The sequence below is a fragment of the Geotrypetes seraphini genome, chromosome 9, assembly GCF_902459505.1.
Source record: "Geotrypetes seraphini chromosome 9, aGeoSer1.1, whole genome shotgun sequence".
In the NCBI taxonomy this organism is placed as follows: domain Eukaryota; kingdom Metazoa; phylum Chordata; class Amphibia; order Gymnophiona; family Dermophiidae; genus Geotrypetes; species Geotrypetes seraphini.
Window position 1 is genome coordinate 187,090,491 of NC_047092.1, and position 20,358 is coordinate 187,110,848.

Below are 20,358 nucleotides of genomic sequence, written 5' to 3' on the forward strand. Positions count from 1 at the left end.
TGTTTTTTTTTTGGGGGGGGGGTGTTTGGTTTTTTTTTTTTTTAAGACATTAGTATCCCAACAAAGTGTTGTACTATTGGCAGACATACAGCAGTTATATAACATTTGGGGGGAAGTGACCTAGTCATTGACCTTATTCTGCCTTTTTTTAGTGCTGAAATCTGTACTTGTAGCAGCTTGCAAGAAAAACCTGCTTTGTAGTTTGAAAATAATCTATCTTTCAAAATATACAATTTAAGCCAGTTTATAATGACAGTGGTAATCTCTGCCTATGTTCTAACAGAAGCCAAGACCTTGATAGTGAACAACTTATCCTACAGTGCTACAGAGGATTCCCTCCAAGAATTATTCCAGAAAGCAGTAACAATTCGGGTTCCACAGAATAATCAAGGCAGGCCAAAAGGGTGAGCAATAGTCCTGCTGTTTTGGGATCTGGAGAGGGGTTTTGCTTTTGAGTGATGACAGTGTGTGAAATGGTGTCGTATAATATGATGTCACTGAGTTGCTCTGTGTCTACTTTGCACTCTTGTCTGTGCAGCAGCAGTAAAACTGCTGTTTCTGATCTGAATGAGTAGAGGGTTGTCAGGAAAGGGAAGCTGAATGGGAATTTATCCAGCATACAGGTTGAGAATAGAATTGCAGCCTGAGAACTTGTACACCAGCTAAGAAGTGCCTGTTGCCTTTGTGTGATCCCTCATACAAGGAAAGGTCATCTTGTAATTTGTGCTCTACTTTTGTAGATTTGCTTTTGTGGATTTTTCCACCTTTGAAGATGCGAAAGAAGCCCTGGACTCCTACAACAACACAGAGCTTGAAGGCCGAACAATAAGACTGGAATTCAGCCAGTCTTCTACATCACAGGGTTGGGGTAACACTCCAGGGAAATAGGAAATCAGTGTTTTTGAAGAGATTTTAAAATTGTGTGTGAATGAGACCTCCTAAGATCAGCATAGAGGAAGTGGAAAATTTGATAGCATAGAACTTGGCGTAGGGACATGAGTTTCCTAATCCATTCGCTGTGCAGTGGCCACAATAAGTAGAGAAACTAGTTTTGAACTGGCAGTAATAGAGCAATCACTTGTACAAAAACTGTGATTTGTAGATTCAAACACAGCTGAATGTGGTTCGCCAATATCTGAGAGACTGAATTCCCCTAAGCCTTAGATCTCATCTGAATCTAGAGGAATTTTTCTAAGCCACAGCTATTTTTGTTTGTGCAGGTCCAACAAAAACTTTGTTTGTCCGGGGCCTTTCGGATGAGACAACTGAAGAGACTTTAAAGGAAGCGTTTGAGGGATCCTTGGGTGCCAGAATAGTCACAGACCGGGATACTGGAGCATCGAAAGGGTATGTTGGTCTTGGTGGTGAGCAATCGCGCACAGATTTTACATGTTCACTCACGTCACGTCTCGTGATAACCACTGTTTGTAATGTAATAGAAGTTTGTCACATGTGTCAACTAAGCCCTTTGCTCACATCAAGTCAGTCATCAGTGATGTACCTTTTTTTAAGTTTGAGCTTACAGTAGGAATATGTGCCAGCAGCACCTTCCCCCTCGTTTATAGTGTGTTTCTATTTCATTGTGTCCTGCCTTGATTGTAAGTAGGGAGAGGGTGCTGAAGGGGCAGTTTTGGGTGGGCCCTGAACTAGACACATGGTGTTTGCTATTTTTTTAAAGTGCACATACTTTGCTTCCATTCATTTGTAGGAAGCAGTATTCTCGAAAGCTTCCATAAACATTATCCTCTACTCCCATTTACTACACTATTTTGCCGTAGACACAAAATAAGACGCACACCCTAAATTTGTATCTGATGCAGTGAATAAAGGGCTTTTACTTTTAAGTTATATACCAATGGGAATTTGAACCCTGGCTTGTCTTGTCAACCCAAGGCAGCTTTCCCCCTCCTCCAAGAGCCTTCACTGTGACCTGTGCTTATAAATAGATTTAAATAAAAGTCCTGGATTACCTAGTGCAGTGTTACTTGTAGCCTAACAAAACAGACCTATTTGTCTCCACTTATTCAGTAGCGCCCTGTGTCAATGTGCTCTCAGACCCCAGTACCAGCCTAAAAGGAAGGCCACACAGGAGGAAAGGGCAAGATCTGGTACAATTTTCCATCACCAACAACATACATCGATTTAAAAATATTAGTTTTTTATCATCCCTCCAAACCGGCACAGAAACGGATGGGTTTACACTTCTCTTTTCCAGCAGATGGAGACTGAGACATTGATTTTTGGCTTCAGTACAAGTGGGCTGTGCAGTCCCTATTACAGTCAGTTTGTTCTCAGTCTCCAGCAGGTGGAGTGGTAAGCCTGTGCTGTCTTTCTTTTTCATGGGAAGTGTGGAGCAGTAGTATTTGGTTCATCTGGTTTAGCTTGCGAACTGTTCCAATACTTTCAACAGTTGTGTTTCAATTTACAAGATTTTTTTTTTTTTAGTTCCTGTTCTTAGTTGATAGAGTTCCTTCTTGGCTATTCATCAGACTGATTCTAAGAAGGACTGCACAGCCCACTTGTACTACCAATAGAGTTCAGTGTGTTCTCAGTCTCTACCTGCTGGGAGAGGACCATAAACTTATCTGTCTATGTTGGTCTGGAGGGACTAAGAGAGAGAAAATTAGCAGAACATTGCATGGTATTCCCTTTCAAAAGACAACACAATACTCAATCAAGAATCCAGACTTAAATATTACTTAAGAGTAGACATTTGGCAGCATAAGAGAGCTTATTTCTTTTAACTAAATACAACTCAAAACTTATATGTAAAACGCCTTTTATACCACCATTTAGTATAATCCGCAGAATTCAAATTTTTCCAAGATGCTAACACAACTTTGATTGCAATAACCAATAAAATATCAAGCAAAAAAACAATTTTGCTTTGAATGTGTAGATTGAAAGCAGAGACCACAATATTAAAAATGTAAAACATAGAGGCTGTTGAATGTGAAATAGGCTGAAAATTGTACACCAAATTTGCTGACGAATTGAGAATGACACGGGGACAAATTTTTCCCGGTCCCTGCAGAAACTCAATTTCCCCCATCCCTGCAAGTTTTGTCGTAGTCCCTGTCCCATTCCTCTAAGCTCTGCCTTAACCGCACAAGCCTCAGACACTTATGATTTTAAAGTGTTTGAGGCTTGTGCAGATGAGGACAGAGCTTGCAGAAACGGGGCAGGGACAGGAAAAGAACTCGCCGGGTTGGGAAAATGAGTCTCCGTGGGGAAGGGAAAATTTGTCCCCTTGTCCTTCTCTAAAACGGATGAATTTGCATAGTGGAGCTTAAGCTGCATAAGACTCCTCAGTGCTTTAATTTCATCAGTAAGTACCATATCTGAATTAGAAGGCAAAGGAGCCCTTGAGACTTTTTCTGGAGAAGCAGTGTTGCGCTTTGAATGCTTAGAAGTAGACAGTTACTGACAAAACTTTATCAGCTTTTATTAATTTGGATATCGTAACCACCTAGCAAAGAAAACGCCAAAATACCATACAGTGATAAACAAAATAAACTGGCATTGCAGTGCATTGTCAGGAGAAAAACATTCAGACCTCCATTACGGCAGACAGTCACTTGACTTCTAGCTTCTATTTAACCATTTTCCTCATTTTATATCATAGTCGCCCTTTCAAAAATGAAATGCTGCTACATTAGATTTCCTTTATGATTTCAGTCCAGATATTGGCTCTAATTTGATCACCGCTTCCCAGTGGACCCACACCTTTACCTCTTGTACTATGTCCTGCATTCCGCCATGGACTAGATCTAAACTAGCTCCCCCTCTTGTTGGTTCCTGGACCAGTTGCTCCAAGAAGCAGTCATTTACATCTAGGAATGTTACCTCCCTAGTAGAGAATGACACGGGCAAATTTTTCCCTGTCCCCGCAGGAACTCGTTTTCCCGTCCCATCCCGATGAGTTCTTTTCCTGCCCCATTCCTGCAAGCTCCTTCCTCTTCTACACAAGCCTCAAACACTTTACAATCATTAGTGTTCGTTAAGGCAGAGCTTATAGGAATGAGGCAACGATAGCGAGAAGACACAGCGGGGATGGGATATCTGGGCATGTGTGAATTCTGACTAGTATCCCAGGCAGCATATTCTTAACTGATGGGTGACGGCACCAACGGAGCCCCGGTACGGACAATTTTAGAGTGATTGCACTCTAAGAACTTAGAAAGTTCTAGGTGGTCTGCACAGCACATGCGCGAGTGCCTTCCCGCCCGACGGAGGCGCGCGGTCCCCAGTTTCTTAGTTTCTGCGGAGCTATGACGTATTTTTTTCAACAGCCTTTGAAATCTTTTTTTCTCGCCTTCCCACTTGTGCGTTTTTCGTGGAAGTTTACTTCTTTTCTCGATTTCTTTCTTTCTTTAACAACTTTAAAAAAAAAATACAATTTTTCTTTCTTTTTTCGGTCGGCCCCGGCGGGGCCTATTGGCATCATCAAAGCCTCGGCCTTCGATTTTGCTACCGCCGTTTTTCCCTTCATGCCCCCTCAGTCGGGTTTTAAGAAGTGTCAGCGGTGTGCTCGCCCTATTTCCCGCACCGACCCTCACAATTGGTGCTTCCAGTGCTTGGTCCGGACCATAGGGCTTCCTCGTGCACCCGTTGCACTTCTCTCCAAAAACGCACCTTGAAGAATCGATAACTTCAACAGAAACTCCTCTTCGGTGCCGGGATGGAGGGTCCTTCAACATCGACCCCGACGTCAGCTCCTTTGACTAAATCGGTACCGACTTTCGATACCGCTAGAAGTTTCTTCGGTGTCGGATCCCCCAGGTAAGCTGGCTAAGAAGCCTTCCCCTACCCTGGTGGGTCCACCAGTCGACTCCGCAGTGAGCCAAGTCCTGCACACTGCGCGGCGTCCTCGTAAACGCTCCGCACCTATTGAGGTGAGTGCCTCGTCATCGGCCTCCTCATCTCCAGGGCGTCGAGCAGCACCACAGGTACCGAAGAAAAAGAAAGCGGTACCGGTGCCTTCCTTGGATGACCACATCGTGGCTATCCTCCAAGTCCAACTTAAGGAGCAGTTACAACAACTCCTTCCTGCTCTTTAGCAACCGAACCTTCCAGTGCCTGTTCAGTCTGAGCTACCGGTGCCAATTGTTGCTCAGCCTGTATCATCGGCATCGACGTTATCGGCACCGGTACATTCCGCTTCCTCGGTATCCATGCCAGTACTGTCAACGGAACCGAAAGCCGCACACTACCGTCCAGTGAGTCTCCGAGCCGGTACCGCTTTTGGAGCCGACTCAACGCCACATTTCCCATACTTCCCCGGGTACCGTATCGATGCGGTTGGGCAAGTCAGAGCGCAAGTCCCTACATGGTGACACCTCCACTCCGGTTTCTCGAGGGCAACTACTATCGGTGCAAGACCTTGACTTATGGGATGATTCTGAAGAACCTCTCGGTACCAATGATGAGGTTTCTTCTGATGAGGATGACCCCTCTGTTCGGGAGCCTGGCAGTAAGCCTGATCAGACTTCCTTTACCAACTTCTTACGGGAAATGTCAGACACTGTCTATTCCCTTGAAATTTGACTCTAAAAAGTCCAAGGCATTCCTTGATGCCCTGGACTTCGACCAACCTCCAAAAGAGTTTCTGAAGTTACCCCTCCATGACATTCTGAGGGAAACCTTTTATAAAAACCTTGAAACTCCCTTAACCATTCGTGGAGCTCCCCGTAAGCTTGACACCCTTTACAAGGTTATTCCTATTTCAGGGTTTGACAAGCCTCAGCTCCCGTATGAGTCCCTGCTAGTAGAGTCTACTCTAAAGAAAGCTGCAGGCGCTAGTGTGTACGCCTCTGTCCCTCCTGGCAGATAGGGTAAGGCCATGGATAAATTTGGCAAGCGTTTATATCAGAATGCTATGCTGGCCAATCGTTCAGGTAATTATGCCTTTCACTTTTCTTTTTACCTGAAACATTTAATTCAGCAGCTTTCTACCCTCCAAAGATATTTACCTGAATGTAAAGTCCCTTTGTTTCAGCAGTATACTTCCAGTTTGTTCCAACTTAGGAAGTTCCTGGTCTGTTCTATCTACGACACCTTTGAACTCTCTTCCAGGGCTACTGCAATGGCTATCGCCATGCGGCGTTTAGCTTGGCTTCGGGTCTCAGAACTCGATGTCAATCACCAAGACCGCCTCGCTAATGTTCCTTGCCTGGGTGATGAGTTATTTGGAGATTCTCTCGATACCACCAAGCAAAAATTATCGGCTCATGAGATCAGGTGGGATACTTTATTGATAAACAAAAAGAAACCTCCACCTTCTCGCCCTTTCCGACAGCAGTCTTCCTATCAGAGATGTTATTCTGCTCGTCCTCTTCAGCCACGCGCCCAGCCTCGTAGGCCACATCAGCAACAGGTTCGTCCACAACAGCAGCAACCTATGAAAACACCTGCTCCGCCTAAAGCTGCTCAGCCTTTTTGACATGCTTCTTCAGGACATAGCCAGTCTTCCCCTTTCATCTCCTCTGCCTCAGCCTATCGGGGGACGTCTCCAGTTTTTTCTCAACCATTGGGAACTCATCACTTCAGACTAATGGGTTCTCTCCATTCATCACGGTTACTCTCTCAATTTTCAGACTCTTCCATCCGACAGTCCTCCAAAAGAGTCTGCTTTCAACACGTCTCAATCCTCCCTATTGGCTCAGGAGATACAATCCCTTCTTCTTCTGAACGCTATAGAGGAAGTTCCTCTAGATCAGAGGGGGCAGGGATTTTACTCCCGGTACTTTCTAGTCCCAAAAAAGACCGGAGATCTCAGGCCCATCTTGGATCTCAGGGACCTCAACAAGTGTTTGGTCAAGGAGAAGTTCAGAATGCTCTCCCTATCCACACTTTACCCTCTTCTCAATCAGGACGACTGGCTATGCTCCCTCGATCTCAAAGAGTCCTATACTCCCTGTCCATCTGACCTCCAGACGGTACCTCAGATTCCTGATCCATCACCATCATTATCAATACAAAGTGCTACCATTCGGCCTAGCCTCGTCTCCCAGGGTATTCACAAAGTGTCTCATAGTGGTGGCTGCCTTTCTGAGATCTCACTATCTCCAGGTTTTTCCTTACCTGGACGACTGGTTGATCAAAGCTCCTTCATCTCAGCAAGTCGTTGAAGCCACCAACCAGACCATCTCTTTTCTTCACCTGCTGAGTTTCGAAACCAATTACCCGAAGTCTCATCTCATTCCCACTCAACGACTTCAATTCATTGGAGCGATCCTGGACACCACTCTCATGAGGGCGTTTCTTCCATCTCATCGTCTTCAGACCATCCTCCAACTCTTTCATCAAGTGCTCCTCCAATATACCATTTCGGCCAGACAGATGATGGTACTCTTGGGACACATGGCCTCAACAGTTCATGTTACTCCCCTCGCCCTTCTTCAACTGCGTACTCCTCAGTGGACCCTGGCCACTCAATGGTCGCAGGCGACAGGTCCATGTTCACGACACATATCTGTGACATCATCTCTTCAGCAGTCTCTGCTCTGGTGATTGAACTGCTCCAATCTTTCCAGAGGTCTTCTGTTTCATCTGCCTCCTCATCACATAGAAACATAGAAACATAGAAATAGACGGCAGATAAGGGCCACAGCCCATCTAGTCTGCCCACCCTAATGACCCTCCCCTACCTTTCTCTGTGAATAGATCCCACGTGTCTATCCCATTTGGCCTTAAAATCAGGCACGCTGCTGGCCTCAATCACCTGTAGTGGAAGACTGTTCCAGCGATCAACCACTCTTTCAGTGAAAAAGAATTTCCTGGTGTCACCTCGTAGTTTCCCGCCCCTGATTTTCAACGGATGCCCTCTTGTTGTCGTGGGACCCTTGAAAAAGAAGATATCTTCCTCCGCCTCGATGCGGCCCGTAAGATACTTGAACGTCTCGATCATGTCTCCCCTCTCTCTGCGCTCCTCGAGCGAGTATAGCTGTAATTTGTCAAGCCGTTCTTCATATGGAAGATCCTTGAGTCCCGAGACCATCCGGGTGGCCATTCTCTGCACCGACTCCAGTCTCAGCACATCCTTGCGATAATGCGGCCTCCAAAATTGCACACAGTATTCCAGGTGGGGCCTCACCATGGATCTATACAATGGCATAATGACTTCCCTCTTACGGCTGACGAAACCCCTTCGTATGCAACCCATTATTTGTCTTGCCTTGGATGAAGCCTGCTCCACTTGATTGGCAGACTTCATGTCCTCACTGACGATCACCCCCAAGTCTCGTTCTGCTACCGTTTTTGCTAGATGCTTCCCCGTTTGCCTGGGGAGCCCACATGGACCATCACCCTACTCAGGGTCTTTGGGCGGTCCAGGAGCGTCTACATCACATTAATTTCCTGAAACTCGATGTTTTATGCTCTCAAGGCGTTTCAGCATCTCCTCTCTCCCCAGGTTCTTCTTCTGTGCACAGACAACCAAGTCGCCATGTACTACATCAACAAATAAGGTGGGACGGGCTCTCGTCTGTTATGTCAGGAGGCCCAAAAGATTTGGTCTTGGGGACAGCTCGCAGTCTCTTTCTGAAGGCTGTCTACATTCTGGGCAAACAGAATTCATTAGCAGACAACCTCAGCAGAATTCTTCAACCTCACGAATGGACTCTCGATCCTGTCACTCTTCAGTCCATCTTTGCTCAATGGGGCACTCTTCAGGTGGACCTATTTGCAGCGCCTCACAACCATCAACTGCCCCAATTCTGTTCCAGACTCTACTCCCCTCATCATCTGGCAGCAGATGCGTTTCTCCTCAATTGGACGCATCGGTTTCTTTATGCCGTTCCTCCTCTCCCTCTCATGTTGAGGACTCTCTTCAAACTCAAAAGGGAGACAGCCACCATGATTCTCATTGCTCCACGGTGGCCCAGGCAACATTGGTTCTCCCATCTTCTTCAACTCAGTTCCAGGGAGCCCATACTTCCACCAGTGTTTCCTACTCTGCTTACTCAGCATCAGCAGTCCCTTCTACATCCAAACCTGCAATCTCTACACCTGACAACTTGGTTTCTCTTGGGCTGAGTTCGGCTCATACACTCCTTTCTCAGCCTGTTTGTCATATTCTGGATGCCTCCAGGAAGCCGGCCACTCTCCAATGTTACCAACAGAAGTGGACTCGGTTCTCTTCCTGGTGTCTTCTTCATCAATATAATCCAACTTCGTTGGCGGTGGGACAAGTGTTGGACTATTTGCCCTCTTTGTCTGACTCTGGTCTCAAAGCTAACTCCACCTCAGTGCAATTGCTGCTTTTCATGAGCCCGTTCACGGAAAACCTCTCGATGCTCATCCTTTGGTCTCCAGATTCATGTGGGGTCTTTTCAATGTGAAACAACCTCTTAAGCCCCCTCCTGTTATCTGAGACCTTAACATGGTTCTCTCCTCTTTAATGAAGCCTCCATTAGAACCATTGGCTACAGCTCATCTCAAATTTCTCACTTGGAAAGTGGTCTTCCTTATCGCTCTCACCTCTGCCAGGAGGGTCAGTGAGTTACACGCACCTAGTGGCTTACCCACCTTTCACTGTTTTTCACCATGACAAGGTGGTTCTTCATACTCATCCTAAGTTCCTGCCTAAAGTTGTCACTGACTTTCACCTTAACCAGTCCATCGTTTTACCAGTCTTCTTTCCTAAACCTCATTTTCATCCTGGGGAACTGGCTTTGCATACTTTGGACTGTAAGTGTGCTTTGGCTTACTATTTAGAGTGCATCAAACCTCACAGATCGTCTCCCCAGCTTTTTCTCTCCTAATAAGCCGGGTTGCCCTGTTTCTAAACGAACGATTTCCAACTGGCTTGCTGCATGCATTTCGTTCTGTTACGCTCAGGCCAGACTCGCACTGGAAGGTTCTGTCACGGCCCATAAGGTTAGAGCTATGGCAGCATCTGTGGCTTTCCTCAGATCTGCAAGGCTGCGACTTGGTCCTCAGTTCATAGTTTCACTTCTCATTACTGTCTGGATGCATTCTCCAGACGGGATGGACATTTTGGCCAGTCTGTTTTACAAAATTTATTTTCCTAATGGCCAACCTTCCCTCCATCCCTCTTTGTTAGTTTGGAGATCATCCCTCTTTGTTAGCCCCAAGACCATGTTAAGAATATGCTGCCTGCTTGTCCTGGGATAAAGCACAGTTACTTACCGTAACAGGTGTTATCCAGGGAGAGCAGGAAGATATTCTTACGACCCTCCCACCTCCCCGGGTTGGCTTCTTAGCTGGCTTATCTTAACTGGGGACTGCGCGCCTCCATCGGGCGGGAAGGCACTCGCGCATGCGCGGTGCGGACCACCTAGAACTTTTTAAGTTCTTAGAGTGCAATCACTCTAAAATTGTCCGTTCCGGGGCTCTGTCGGTGCCATCACCCATCAGTTAAGAATATCTGCCTGCTGTCCCTGGATAACACCTGTTACGGTAAGTAAGTGCTTTTTAGCTTCACCTCGCCTGCACAGCTAAAATCTGCTGCAATCAAAGTGTAGATGAAAGATTGCATGGCTGGATTTATCCTACAGTCCAGAGAACAAGGCAAGTAAACTTACTATAAGAGAAAACTAATTTGTAAATATGGCTGTTAAACCCTGCCTGGGGTATTCTACCCATGTGTGTTCTGTGATAATGGGTGCAGTGGACAATTGAAAATTCCCCTTTCTTTAGCACTCTCCAGACCAGTAGAGGTTAATCTTTACAAATGGGTATATATCCAATCATGACCAGCAGGTGGAGACTGAAAACAAAACTGTGGGACAGTATATAATATACTCCCTTCTCTATTTACCTCAGTCTTCTTTCAGTCTCCAGCAGGTGTTGATGTGATCTGTACCCATCTCCCTTGGTAGGGCTGTTGGAATTTGTTTAGGGGGTTTATTGTCCCTGTTTTTGGCCGGACGGAGCTTGGGCGGGCCCTGTTTGGGGGTTAGTCCGACCTCGGGGTTGTCAAACCCGGCGGGTCTCGAGCGGGGTCCCTCCCCCCACTTCCTCCACCTCCCCACATTTTTCTAGAGGAGCCTCAGCAGTAAGCCTTGCCCCCTAAATCAAGCAAAGCATATTGCTTCGAGAACCTGTGGAGTCTGTTCTGTAAAAAAAAAAAAAAAATCCTGAGGTTGTGCTGGTCTGGAGGGTTGTTTCCCTTTAAGAAAACTGTATTTTACTGTATTTTTTCATCTAACCGGCACTTTTTTATAACTAGGTCGCGTATGGAGCAATGAGCACTTCTAAAGGGAAAAAGTGCTCATTGTGCTCCAGGCGCGAGGCAGTCGCGGCCGGCCTGTGCAAGCGGTGTTCAGGCCGGTGCGGTGGAGGAGCTCCGTCGGCAGCGGCTGCAGGCGCCCAGAGCTCCCCGCCGATGGTGCCTCGCGAGTCGGCTGGGAGCAGTGGAGAAGCCCGGTCTTCTCCGACCGCCCACGGAGGGATTCCCCGAGCCGCCAACGGTCGGGTTGTTGGGGATTCCCTCTCAGCTGATGTTTTGACAGCTAATGCCGGCTTGCCTGTTTTAGCGGCTGGGACTGTTCAGGTTTCTCAGCCGCTACAGGCTATGGAGGGAGCATTTTTGGCGGGAAAGTCGCTATCTTCTCAGTCTGGCCCCTCCATTTTGTCTTCCACCTCAGGTGACCTTCCCCCTGTATTGGAAAAACAGGGGCAGGTTTCTGCTGGGTCCCCTGCTGTGGCAGGTAGTCCCTTGGGACCCTCGGGGGGTTTTTCTCCTGATTTCTTTTTTTCTTTGTGCAGAGCCTATTTTCAGGCGGCTGGGGGTCCCGGATGCGCGCAGGGGGTTTCGGGGAGTGGGGTTTCCTCCGCGCTCCCTGCGGCTTTGCCTCTCGTCTGTTGTGGTGTCCCCTTCTCCTCCTCCTCCTCCCTTGTCCAAGCGTCCGCGGGTGTCGTGGGACGAGGATTTATGGTCGGAGGAGCGTGTCGGTCTGGATGAGGACCTGGACCCTTCTGAGGATTTCCAGGACCCTCTCGAGGGGACGGCCGCTGGCGGCGGGTTGTCGGGTTTCCTGTCCTCCGGCGAAGAGGCGTCCGTGGTGCGCCTTTTTCAGAGAGATGAGCTGCCGGACCTGATTCATCAGATTTCTTCGGTGTTGCGTTTTGAGGATGCGCCGCCGGAGACTCCGCGTGTGGGGGACCCTCTGCTACGGGGGATCCGTTCCGTTTCCCGCTCTTTTCCTATGCATCAGGATATTCGGGATATTATACTGGAACAGTGGAAAACGCCGGAGGCGCCGTTTCGTTTGGCGCACAGCATGGCTCGTTTGTATCCCATCCCAGAGGGGGATCGGGCTACTTTAGCATCGCCAGTCGTAGATGCGGTGGTCTCGGCGATTTCTAAGCGGCATACCGTGCCTGTTGAGGGCGGTTCTGCCTTGCGGGACTCTGAGGAGCGCAAGTTGGAGAACATCCTTAAGCAAAATTTTCAGGTCTCTGCCTTTGGGGTCCAGGCGGCTATTTGTGGGGGGGCTGGTCGCTCGCGCCGTGTTTCGGTGGGCTGAGCGTGTCCTGGATCGGGAGTCTGATGACTGGTCTTTGGTGGATCAGGAGGTGGAGAAGATTGAGATGGCTGCCTCGTTCCTCTCAGATGCTCTTTATGACTTGGTGCGGATCTCGGCTAAGTCTATGGCCTTTGGCGTGGCCGCGCGGCGTATTTTGTGGCTGCGCGCTTGGTCGGCGGATGCTATGTCCAAAGCTAAGCTTACTAAATTTCCCTTCCGGGGGTCTTTTTTGTTTGGGGAGGAATTGGATAAGTTGATTCAGACTCTGACGGACTCAAAGGTGCCCCGTCTGCCTGAGGACCGTGCCCGCCCTGCGTTTCGGGGTGGCGCTGCCCGGGGGCGTTTGCGGGAGTTTCGCAAGTATCGCCCTGGGCGTGGGGCTGCTTCTTTCCCGGCTCCAGGGTTTTCCCGGGGTCGGTTCTTCCAGCGCATGCAGCCCTTTCGGGGGGCCCGTCGGGGGGCAGGGAATCCCTCCGTCGGTTCCCCCGCTTCCCGTCCTGCACAATGACTCCTTGCCGGTGCCCCCTTTGGTTCCGGTGAGGGCCCGGCTGCGCGAATTTTTCCCCAAATGGGCCGAGATCACGTCCGATCAGTGGGTCCTGGAGGTGGTGCGGGACGGTTATGCCCTGGAGTTCACCCGCTCTCTGCCGGACCTTTTCCTCGCCTCTCCATGTCAGACTCCTTGAAAGACGCAGGCCTTTCGCCAGACCCTTCAGCGCTTGATAGACCTCAAGGCAGTTGTTCCGGTGCCCCCTCCGGAGTGGGGCACCGGCAGGTACTCCATTTACTTTGTGGTGCCCAAGAAGGAGGGGACTTTTCGGCCCATCCTGGATTTGAAAGGGGTCAACAGGGCTCTCAAGATTCCCTCTTTCCGCATGGAAACTCTGCGGTCGGTCATTCTGGCGGTTCAGCCGGGGGAGTTTCTCACTTCTCTCGATCTGACGGAGGCCTACTTGCATGTTCCCATTCGGGCCTCTCATCAGCGCTTCCTTCGCTTTGCGATCTTGGGTCGGCACTATCAGTTCTGTGCGCTTCCCTTTGGTCTGGCCACGGCTCCCCGGACGTTCACCAAGGTGATGGTGGTCGTCGCGGCAGCCTTGCGGTCAGAGGGCATTCTGGTACACCCCTTCCTGGACGACTGGTTGATTCGGGCAAAGTCGTTGCAGGAGAGCTCCCGGGTTACGGCTCGGGTGGTGGAGTTTCTCCGGTCGCTGGGCTGGGTGGTCAACCTTTCCAAGAGTCGGTTGGTCCCGGCTCAGCGTCTGGAGTACCTTGAGGTTCTGTTCGACGCCTCCTTGGGGAAGGTCTTCCTTCCAGAGGCCCGGGTGAGCAAATTGCAATCTCAGATTCGCCTGCTTTTGGCGTCCCGGTGTTCTCGGGCGCGAGATTTCCTCCAAGTCTTGGGGTCGATGGCGGCGTCCCTGGACGTGGTGAGGTGGGCGTGGGCCCACATGCGTCCTCTCCAGTATGCTCTGCTCCGGAGGTGGTCTCCCCAGAGGCACGGGTTGGATGTTCCTGTTCCCCTGCGAGGCATGGCACGCTGCAGTCTGCGTTGGTGGCTCCGGACCCCTCACCTGGTTCAGGGGGTGGGTCTGGATCTTCCGCAGTGGACGGTGCTCCTTACGGATGCGAGTCTCCTCGGTTGGGGGGCTCAGTGTTTGGGTCACTCAGCTCAGGGCACCTGGTCCACGGAGGAGGCCTCCTGGTCGATCAATGTGTTGGAGACCAGAGCGGTCCGTCTGGCGCTGTTAGCTTTGCACTCCCTTTTGTTGGGCAAGTCGGTCAGAGTCCTGTCGGACAATGCCACGGCGGTGGCTTATGTCAATCATCAGGGGGGGCACCAAGAGCACTCAGGTGGCTCAGGAGGCTGCTCGGCTCATGGTTTGGGCGGAGTCCCATCTTCTGGACCTCTCGGCCTCTCACATAGCCGGGGTAGAAAATGTTCAGGCGGACTTCCTCAGTCGTCACTTCCTGGATCCAGGAGAGTGGTGTCTCGGCGCCGTGGCGTTTCAGTTGATAGTGCAGGCTTACGCCAAAGTGCCCCGCTTCTTCAGTCGTCGCAGGGACGGTCTGGCCGAGGGTCTGGATGCTCTGGTCCAACCGTGGCCAACGGAGGGGCTGTTGTATGTGTTCCCTCCTTGGCCATTAGTGGGCAGAGTACTTCTTCGCATTGTTCACCATCCGGGTCTGGTGGTTCTGGTGGCTCCGGATTGGCCTCGACGTCCGTGGTATGCGGATCTCTTCCTCTCTTGGACGATCTTCTGACGCAGGGTCCCATTCCCATGTTCGACCCGTCTCCCTTCTGTCTTACGGCTTGGCTCTTGAAAGGGGTCACCTTAGTAAGAAGGGATATTCAGATAAGGTGATCTCTACTCTCTTGGGGTCCCGGAGGCTTTCTACCTCTCGGGCTTATGTGCGGGTTTGGCGTCTCTTTGAGGGATGGTGCCGTTTCGCGCTTCCCTGCCTAACATTCTAGAGTTCTTGCAGGATGGCCTGGATAGAGGCCTGGCTTGGTCTTCTCTCCGGGTTCAACTTGCGGCCCTGTCGGCTTTTCGAGGGTTGGTGACAGGCCAGCGTTTGTCGGCCATTCCTGATGTGATTCGCTTTTTGCGAGCGGCCAAGTTGCTCAGGCCTCCCCTACGGCCCTCTGTTCCCTCTTGGGATCTCAATCTGGTTCTCTCTGTGTTGGTGCGCCCGCCTTTCGAGCCGTTGGATGGCTGTTCTTTGAAGGACCTTACTCTGAAGGTGGTCTTTTTGGTGGCCATTACTTCCGCTAGGCGAGTTTCTGAGCTTCAGGCTTTCTCTTGTAGGGCTCCCTTCTTGGAATTTTCGAGGGAGCGGGTTGTCTTGCGGCCTGTTCCTTCCTTTCTGCCGAAAGTAGTTTCTCCTTTTCATGTCAATCAATCGGTGGTCCTTCCGGTCTTGGGTAGTCGGGAGGGCTCTTCTGAGCAATGGCAGCTGCGCAAGTTGGATGTCGGTCGGGTCCTCCGCTCTTATATGCAGCAGACCCGGGAATTCCGGAAATCCGATCATCTCTTTGTCCTTCTGGCGGGTCCTCGTCGGGGGGCTGGCGCTTCTAAGGCTACTATTGCGCACTGGATCAAGGAGACGATTGCTTCCGCTTATCTTCTGAGACAGAAGCCTGTTCCGGAGTTTCTCAAGGCTCATTCCACTCGGGGTCAGGCAGCTTCTTGGGCTGAGTCGTCGCTTGTGCCTCCAGTGGATATTTGTAAGGCTGCATTCCTTTGTTAGACATTATCGGGTAGATGTTCAGGCGCGTCGGGACGCGGTGTTCGGTGAGTGTGTTCTGGTATCGGCCCTTCGGGGGTCCCGCCCATGAGAGGGACTGCTTTGGTACCTCCCATTTGTAAAGATTAACCTCTACTGGTCTGGAGAGTGCTAAAGAAGGAGAAATTAGGTTCTTACCTGCTAATTTACTTTCTTTTAGCTTCTCCAGACCAGTAGAGGTCCCCACCCTGTCTGTTGTTGTTATTGTGTTGTTGGGGCTGTTTCGTGGGCAGTTTTTGTTTTTTGCTGCAGGTTCTAGTATTTTTCTAGGGCCGGGGAGAATTAAAGAACAGCGGCTGTGGCTCGGCTGGCTTAGCTGGCGAGCTGTGGGGACATTTTCCTTCTGGTATTTCTCCTCTGCATTTTCCAACAGCATTTGGGTATGTTAGTTGTTACTCCTGTTCGGAGTATTGTTTATTTCTGTTTCCAGTTCTTAGTTCTACTTGGCTATTCGGCTGACTGATGAGAATAGAGAAGGGAATATATTATTATACTATTCCACAGTTTTGTTTTCAGTCTCCACCTGCTGGTCATGATTGGATATATACCCATTTGTAAAGATTAACCTCTACTGGTCTGGAGAAGCTAAAAGAAAGTAAATTAGCAGGTATGAACCTAATTTCTCCTTGCGGGTGAACCAACTTCTCAATGAGCTCCTTCCTGCCTTATTGCCATGGTGGATGATGGATTCGCACGAGAAGAACAGTTAAAACACAATTGTAGCTTGTTCCTTCCTTTCACCTGGTCTCCTGAGGGAGTGAAGAGCACATTGTGTGACAGTCTTGTCTTTACCTTGCAACCAAGGAGGTCAGTGCATGCATACTAAGATCATAGATGCATTGAGTACTGTTGAACGAGGGAGTGTGTTAGGAATGTTGACCCATTGTTGTAAATGTCCTGTAATTTGCATATGACACTCACAAACCTTTTTGTGTAGAATGTGGAACATAGTAGAGTCTCTTCTGCAGTAGATATGTTGAAGGTTCCCTAGTTTATGCTTTCAGCTAACATGGGAAGCTGAGATGATGGGGAAGTGTGTGGCGCAGTGGTTAAACCTACAGCTTCAGCACTGCGAGATTGTGGGTTCAAACCCATGCTGCTCCTTGTGACCCTGGGCAAGTCACTTAATCCCCCCATTGCCCCAGGTACATTAGATAGTTTGTAAGCCCGCCGGGACAGACAGGGAAAAATGCTTGAGTACCTGAATAAACTTATGTAAACTGTTCTGGGGCTCCCTTGGGAGAATGGTATAGAAAAATAAATAAATGGAATTTCACTCGTTTTCTGCTTTCTTTGGGCCTTAGGTTTGGCTTTGTGGACTTTTCCTCTGCAGAGGATGCAAAGGCTGCCAAAGAAGCCATGGAGGATGGAGAGATTGACGGAAACAAAGTGACTCTGGACTTTGCTAAACCAAAAGGCGACGGCCATCGTGGTGGCAGGGGTGGCTTCGGAGGCAAAGGAGGTGGCAGAGGTGGCTTTGGCCGGGGAGGAGGCAAAGGCAGAGGAGGCGGATTTGGTAAGATTAGGCAGGTGAAATTTGACTGCTAGGAGCCGCTAGAACTCGTCAGTAACTTTGAGCTTCTACTGATACTACTGTGTATTATTTGTAAAACAGATTGTCTGTACTCCTGAAGTGTAAGTTTGCTGAGCTAGTGTAACATGTTACTTTCAGCAAATTGGTAGTTTTGTCTGTTGAGCGGTGGACTCTAAAGAATCTGACACTCTTTTTTGTTCCTTCCACCTAGGTAGAGGAGGTGGTGGTGGCTTCAGAGGAGGAAACAAACCCCAAGGGAAGAAAATCAAATTTGATTGAGATGCTTTCCTCCTCCAGGACTCGGGTGCAGGGACTGATTCACCTCGCCCTTCTATTGCAAATGACAGACTTTTGTCAGGACATTCCTATTGTGAAGATGTCCCTATGTACAGCCGTATGGCTAGTGTGTATAAAGAAGAGCAAAGGAAGACGGAACCCCAGCTGTCTCCTCTCTGGTGTGCTTGTGACACCTTTATAGACTTTTTTTTTTAACAATCTGTACGTGTGAGGTTCTGGATGTGACCTTTGTCTAAATTGTCATAAATTTATAATGTTTTACCCAATGTACAAAGTGTTTTTCCAATAATTTTCTGTAGTATTTTTGCTGTAAAAAAAAAAAAAAAAAGCAGAATGTTTTGGTTTGTGCTTCAGCCACTTATCCTCTTCATATTAAAGAACCTGGACTGGTGCTAGGGATGGAGCAGTCTTTCCTGGGTACGCAGAGATATACTGGACTGGTATGGGCAGCCTTCTCATGGTAACAGTAGTGTGAACAGTGATGGATGCTGCCCTTAGAGCCCTGCTAGGCTTTGTCTGCAGCATCACAAATACTAAGTTGCTGGTAAAGGACTGTAGTTAGGGCATTCAGGAGTTTGTACCAGTTCTTCAGCTAACCCCTGGGGTCCCAAAATGAATTTGATTAACATAAGGGAGAATTAGTGTGTGAGAGATTAGGACCTCTGTAGTTTCATTCAAATGTCAGAGTAGAAATGAGCAATCTCCTGTAATAAGCCTTCTACACACAGCTAGTTTCTCTGCAGAGTCATGGAGTTACTGTGTCTCGCATCAGATGAGCAGTGGCAGAATAGTTGCATGTCCCCCTCCACAGGAAACGGCAGCTCTTTAATCTGATGCGAACAGAACCTTAACCTGTGAGCACCAATTATTTTAATTATGTTGAAAGTAGGTGGATATAGTCTTTTAAAAGCTATATTGGGATTTAGGACGCATTTTGCAAGCCTTTACATGTATCATGAGAGAGAGTTTGGTGTGTAAGTTTGCATTATGCCCAATACTTGTATATTTCAAACTGTGTCCCAGAGTGCATGTGGCTTTATGTGATAAAACTGATGTACCCTGATGCAGCAGCTGGGTGGGTAAATTGACAGAGGTTTACACATCTTCATTTTGCCCTATTTAGAAGCACATCTTGTTCCCTGGAAGAGTTTCATGTGCATGCACTACTAGGGTGGATTCATTCTTGCAAAGCAGAAGTCTTCATTTTAATACATCATTTCCATTTTCTTTTTAAATTTTTTTAATAATGCATACTAATTGGTTATAAACTTTAAGCTGTTTACCAATAAACGGTCTTTCAACTAGGTTTACCATATCCTTGTTTCTCTGAAGTCCTCTCTAGCCGTTTCTACAGGATGCAGGGTTTCCCATCACTAGTACATGGTAGTAGGCTAAATATACAGTTTTCCTTCAGACAAGTCCAAATGTGGATGGACAGAATCCTACCAGCAGCTGGAGACTCAGAACTGCTGCCTTCAAATCCTATAGTTACCCTGTGCAGCTATCAGCTAGCCAGTATTTGTTTCCAGCAGATAGTATTGTACAGCAAGCTATTTTGTACAGTTTTGGATTAATCAGCTGGGCATTATGGCCAATTGGGCTAACTAATAAAAAATGTTTTTAAAGTTCAGTTAGAAAAATTAGCAACGAAGGAGACTGGTGCTAAACCCAGATAGCCAGGCCTTAGATCTTCCACCTCAGAACAGAGTGGTTGCCTCTGGGATATTAGACTTCTTGTGCCTTGGCCCCCTGTCTCCCTTGCTTCTGTGGTGAGGGTGGGGGCTCTCCCAGTTCTGGGACATCTCAGGCTATGAGAAAGCTCAGACTTGGCGGTTAGCAGTCTATAGTCAAGGGGCAATCTGATTGTCAGAGCACCTACTTGGTTGGCCTGCACTAGCAGCTCAAGGACCATTTACCTTTGAAGCAAGACTCACCCCAGGTTCTGTCCATAGAGGGATGAGTGGCTCTGTGGCAGTTTTCTTCCACACCCCACCCCCAACTCCTAGCACAAGGCCCAGTGGGGGTTGAGGTCTCAGAACGGTCATGGGGTCTGAAAGGCAGTCTGAAAAAACAGTCTTGTTTGAGGCAGGTGTTCTTCCGGTAAGCTAACACCTGCATTCCACAGTGAGTTGCAAGGCTGACAGCCTTAGAACTGAAATTGGGTGGGTCTGTATGGGGGGAGGGCAAGAGCCAGGGCCCCTACCCCTAAAATCACTACAATTTGACCCTCTTAGTAGCTTCCATGGGACATTTTTGGTGCTAAAATCGCTGCTGTGGTGGCCATCTTGGATTTCCTGATTTGAAAATAAAGCCTCTATCTGCCTCAACACTTCAATTTAACTCAATTGGGTTCCTCAGGCCAGGATGCTTCTGATTCATGCCAAATTTGTGCTGGATGGTGCCCAAAGATTGTCTATGTTCAAGTGCCGTGCCACGTTTGAGGGGGATGGGAGCCACTGGCTTAGCTTCCTCTATAAAAACATTAAAGAATATCTATAAATACTCTTTCAATACATCTTTCTATTCATAAAAACGCCCATCTGCTCAAATTAACCTTTATGAGATGTAAAGAGACAAGTTAATCAAATCATGTATTTTTTTAAATGAGTCACTTATGGGCAGACTGGATGGACCATTCAGGTCTTTTATCTGCCGTCATTTACTATGTAGTTCCTCTGGAAGGGTTGGTTCCCAGATGACATGAGTTCCAGGGCAAAAAGCAATAGTGCATCCCTTGCGAAGCAC

At 48.5% G+C, this 20,358-nt stretch overlaps 1 protein-coding gene across 2 annotated transcripts in view; it reads left to right on the forward strand.

The window, feature by feature from the left end:
- Positions 1 to 18,919, forward strand: part of NCL (nucleolin) — a 57,954-nt gene extending 39,035 nt beyond the window's left edge. The window contains exons 11-15 of one of the 2 annotated variants that reach the window (XM_033958413.1): positions 284 to 404; positions 741 to 868; positions 1,221 to 1,347; positions 17,087 to 17,298; positions 17,528 to 18,919. In XM_033958413.1, coding sequence (XP_033814304.1) covers positions 284 to 404; positions 741 to 868; positions 1,221 to 1,347; positions 17,087 to 17,298; positions 17,528 to 17,595 — 656 coding nt within the window. In that variant the 3' untranslated portion in view covers positions 17,596 to 18,919. The remainder of the gene's footprint in view (positions 1 to 283; positions 405 to 740; positions 869 to 1,220; positions 1,348 to 17,086; positions 17,299 to 17,527) is intronic. The other variant, XM_033958414.1, reaches the window with a different exon arrangement.
- Positions 18,920 to 20,358: the final 1,439 nt, after the last annotated feature.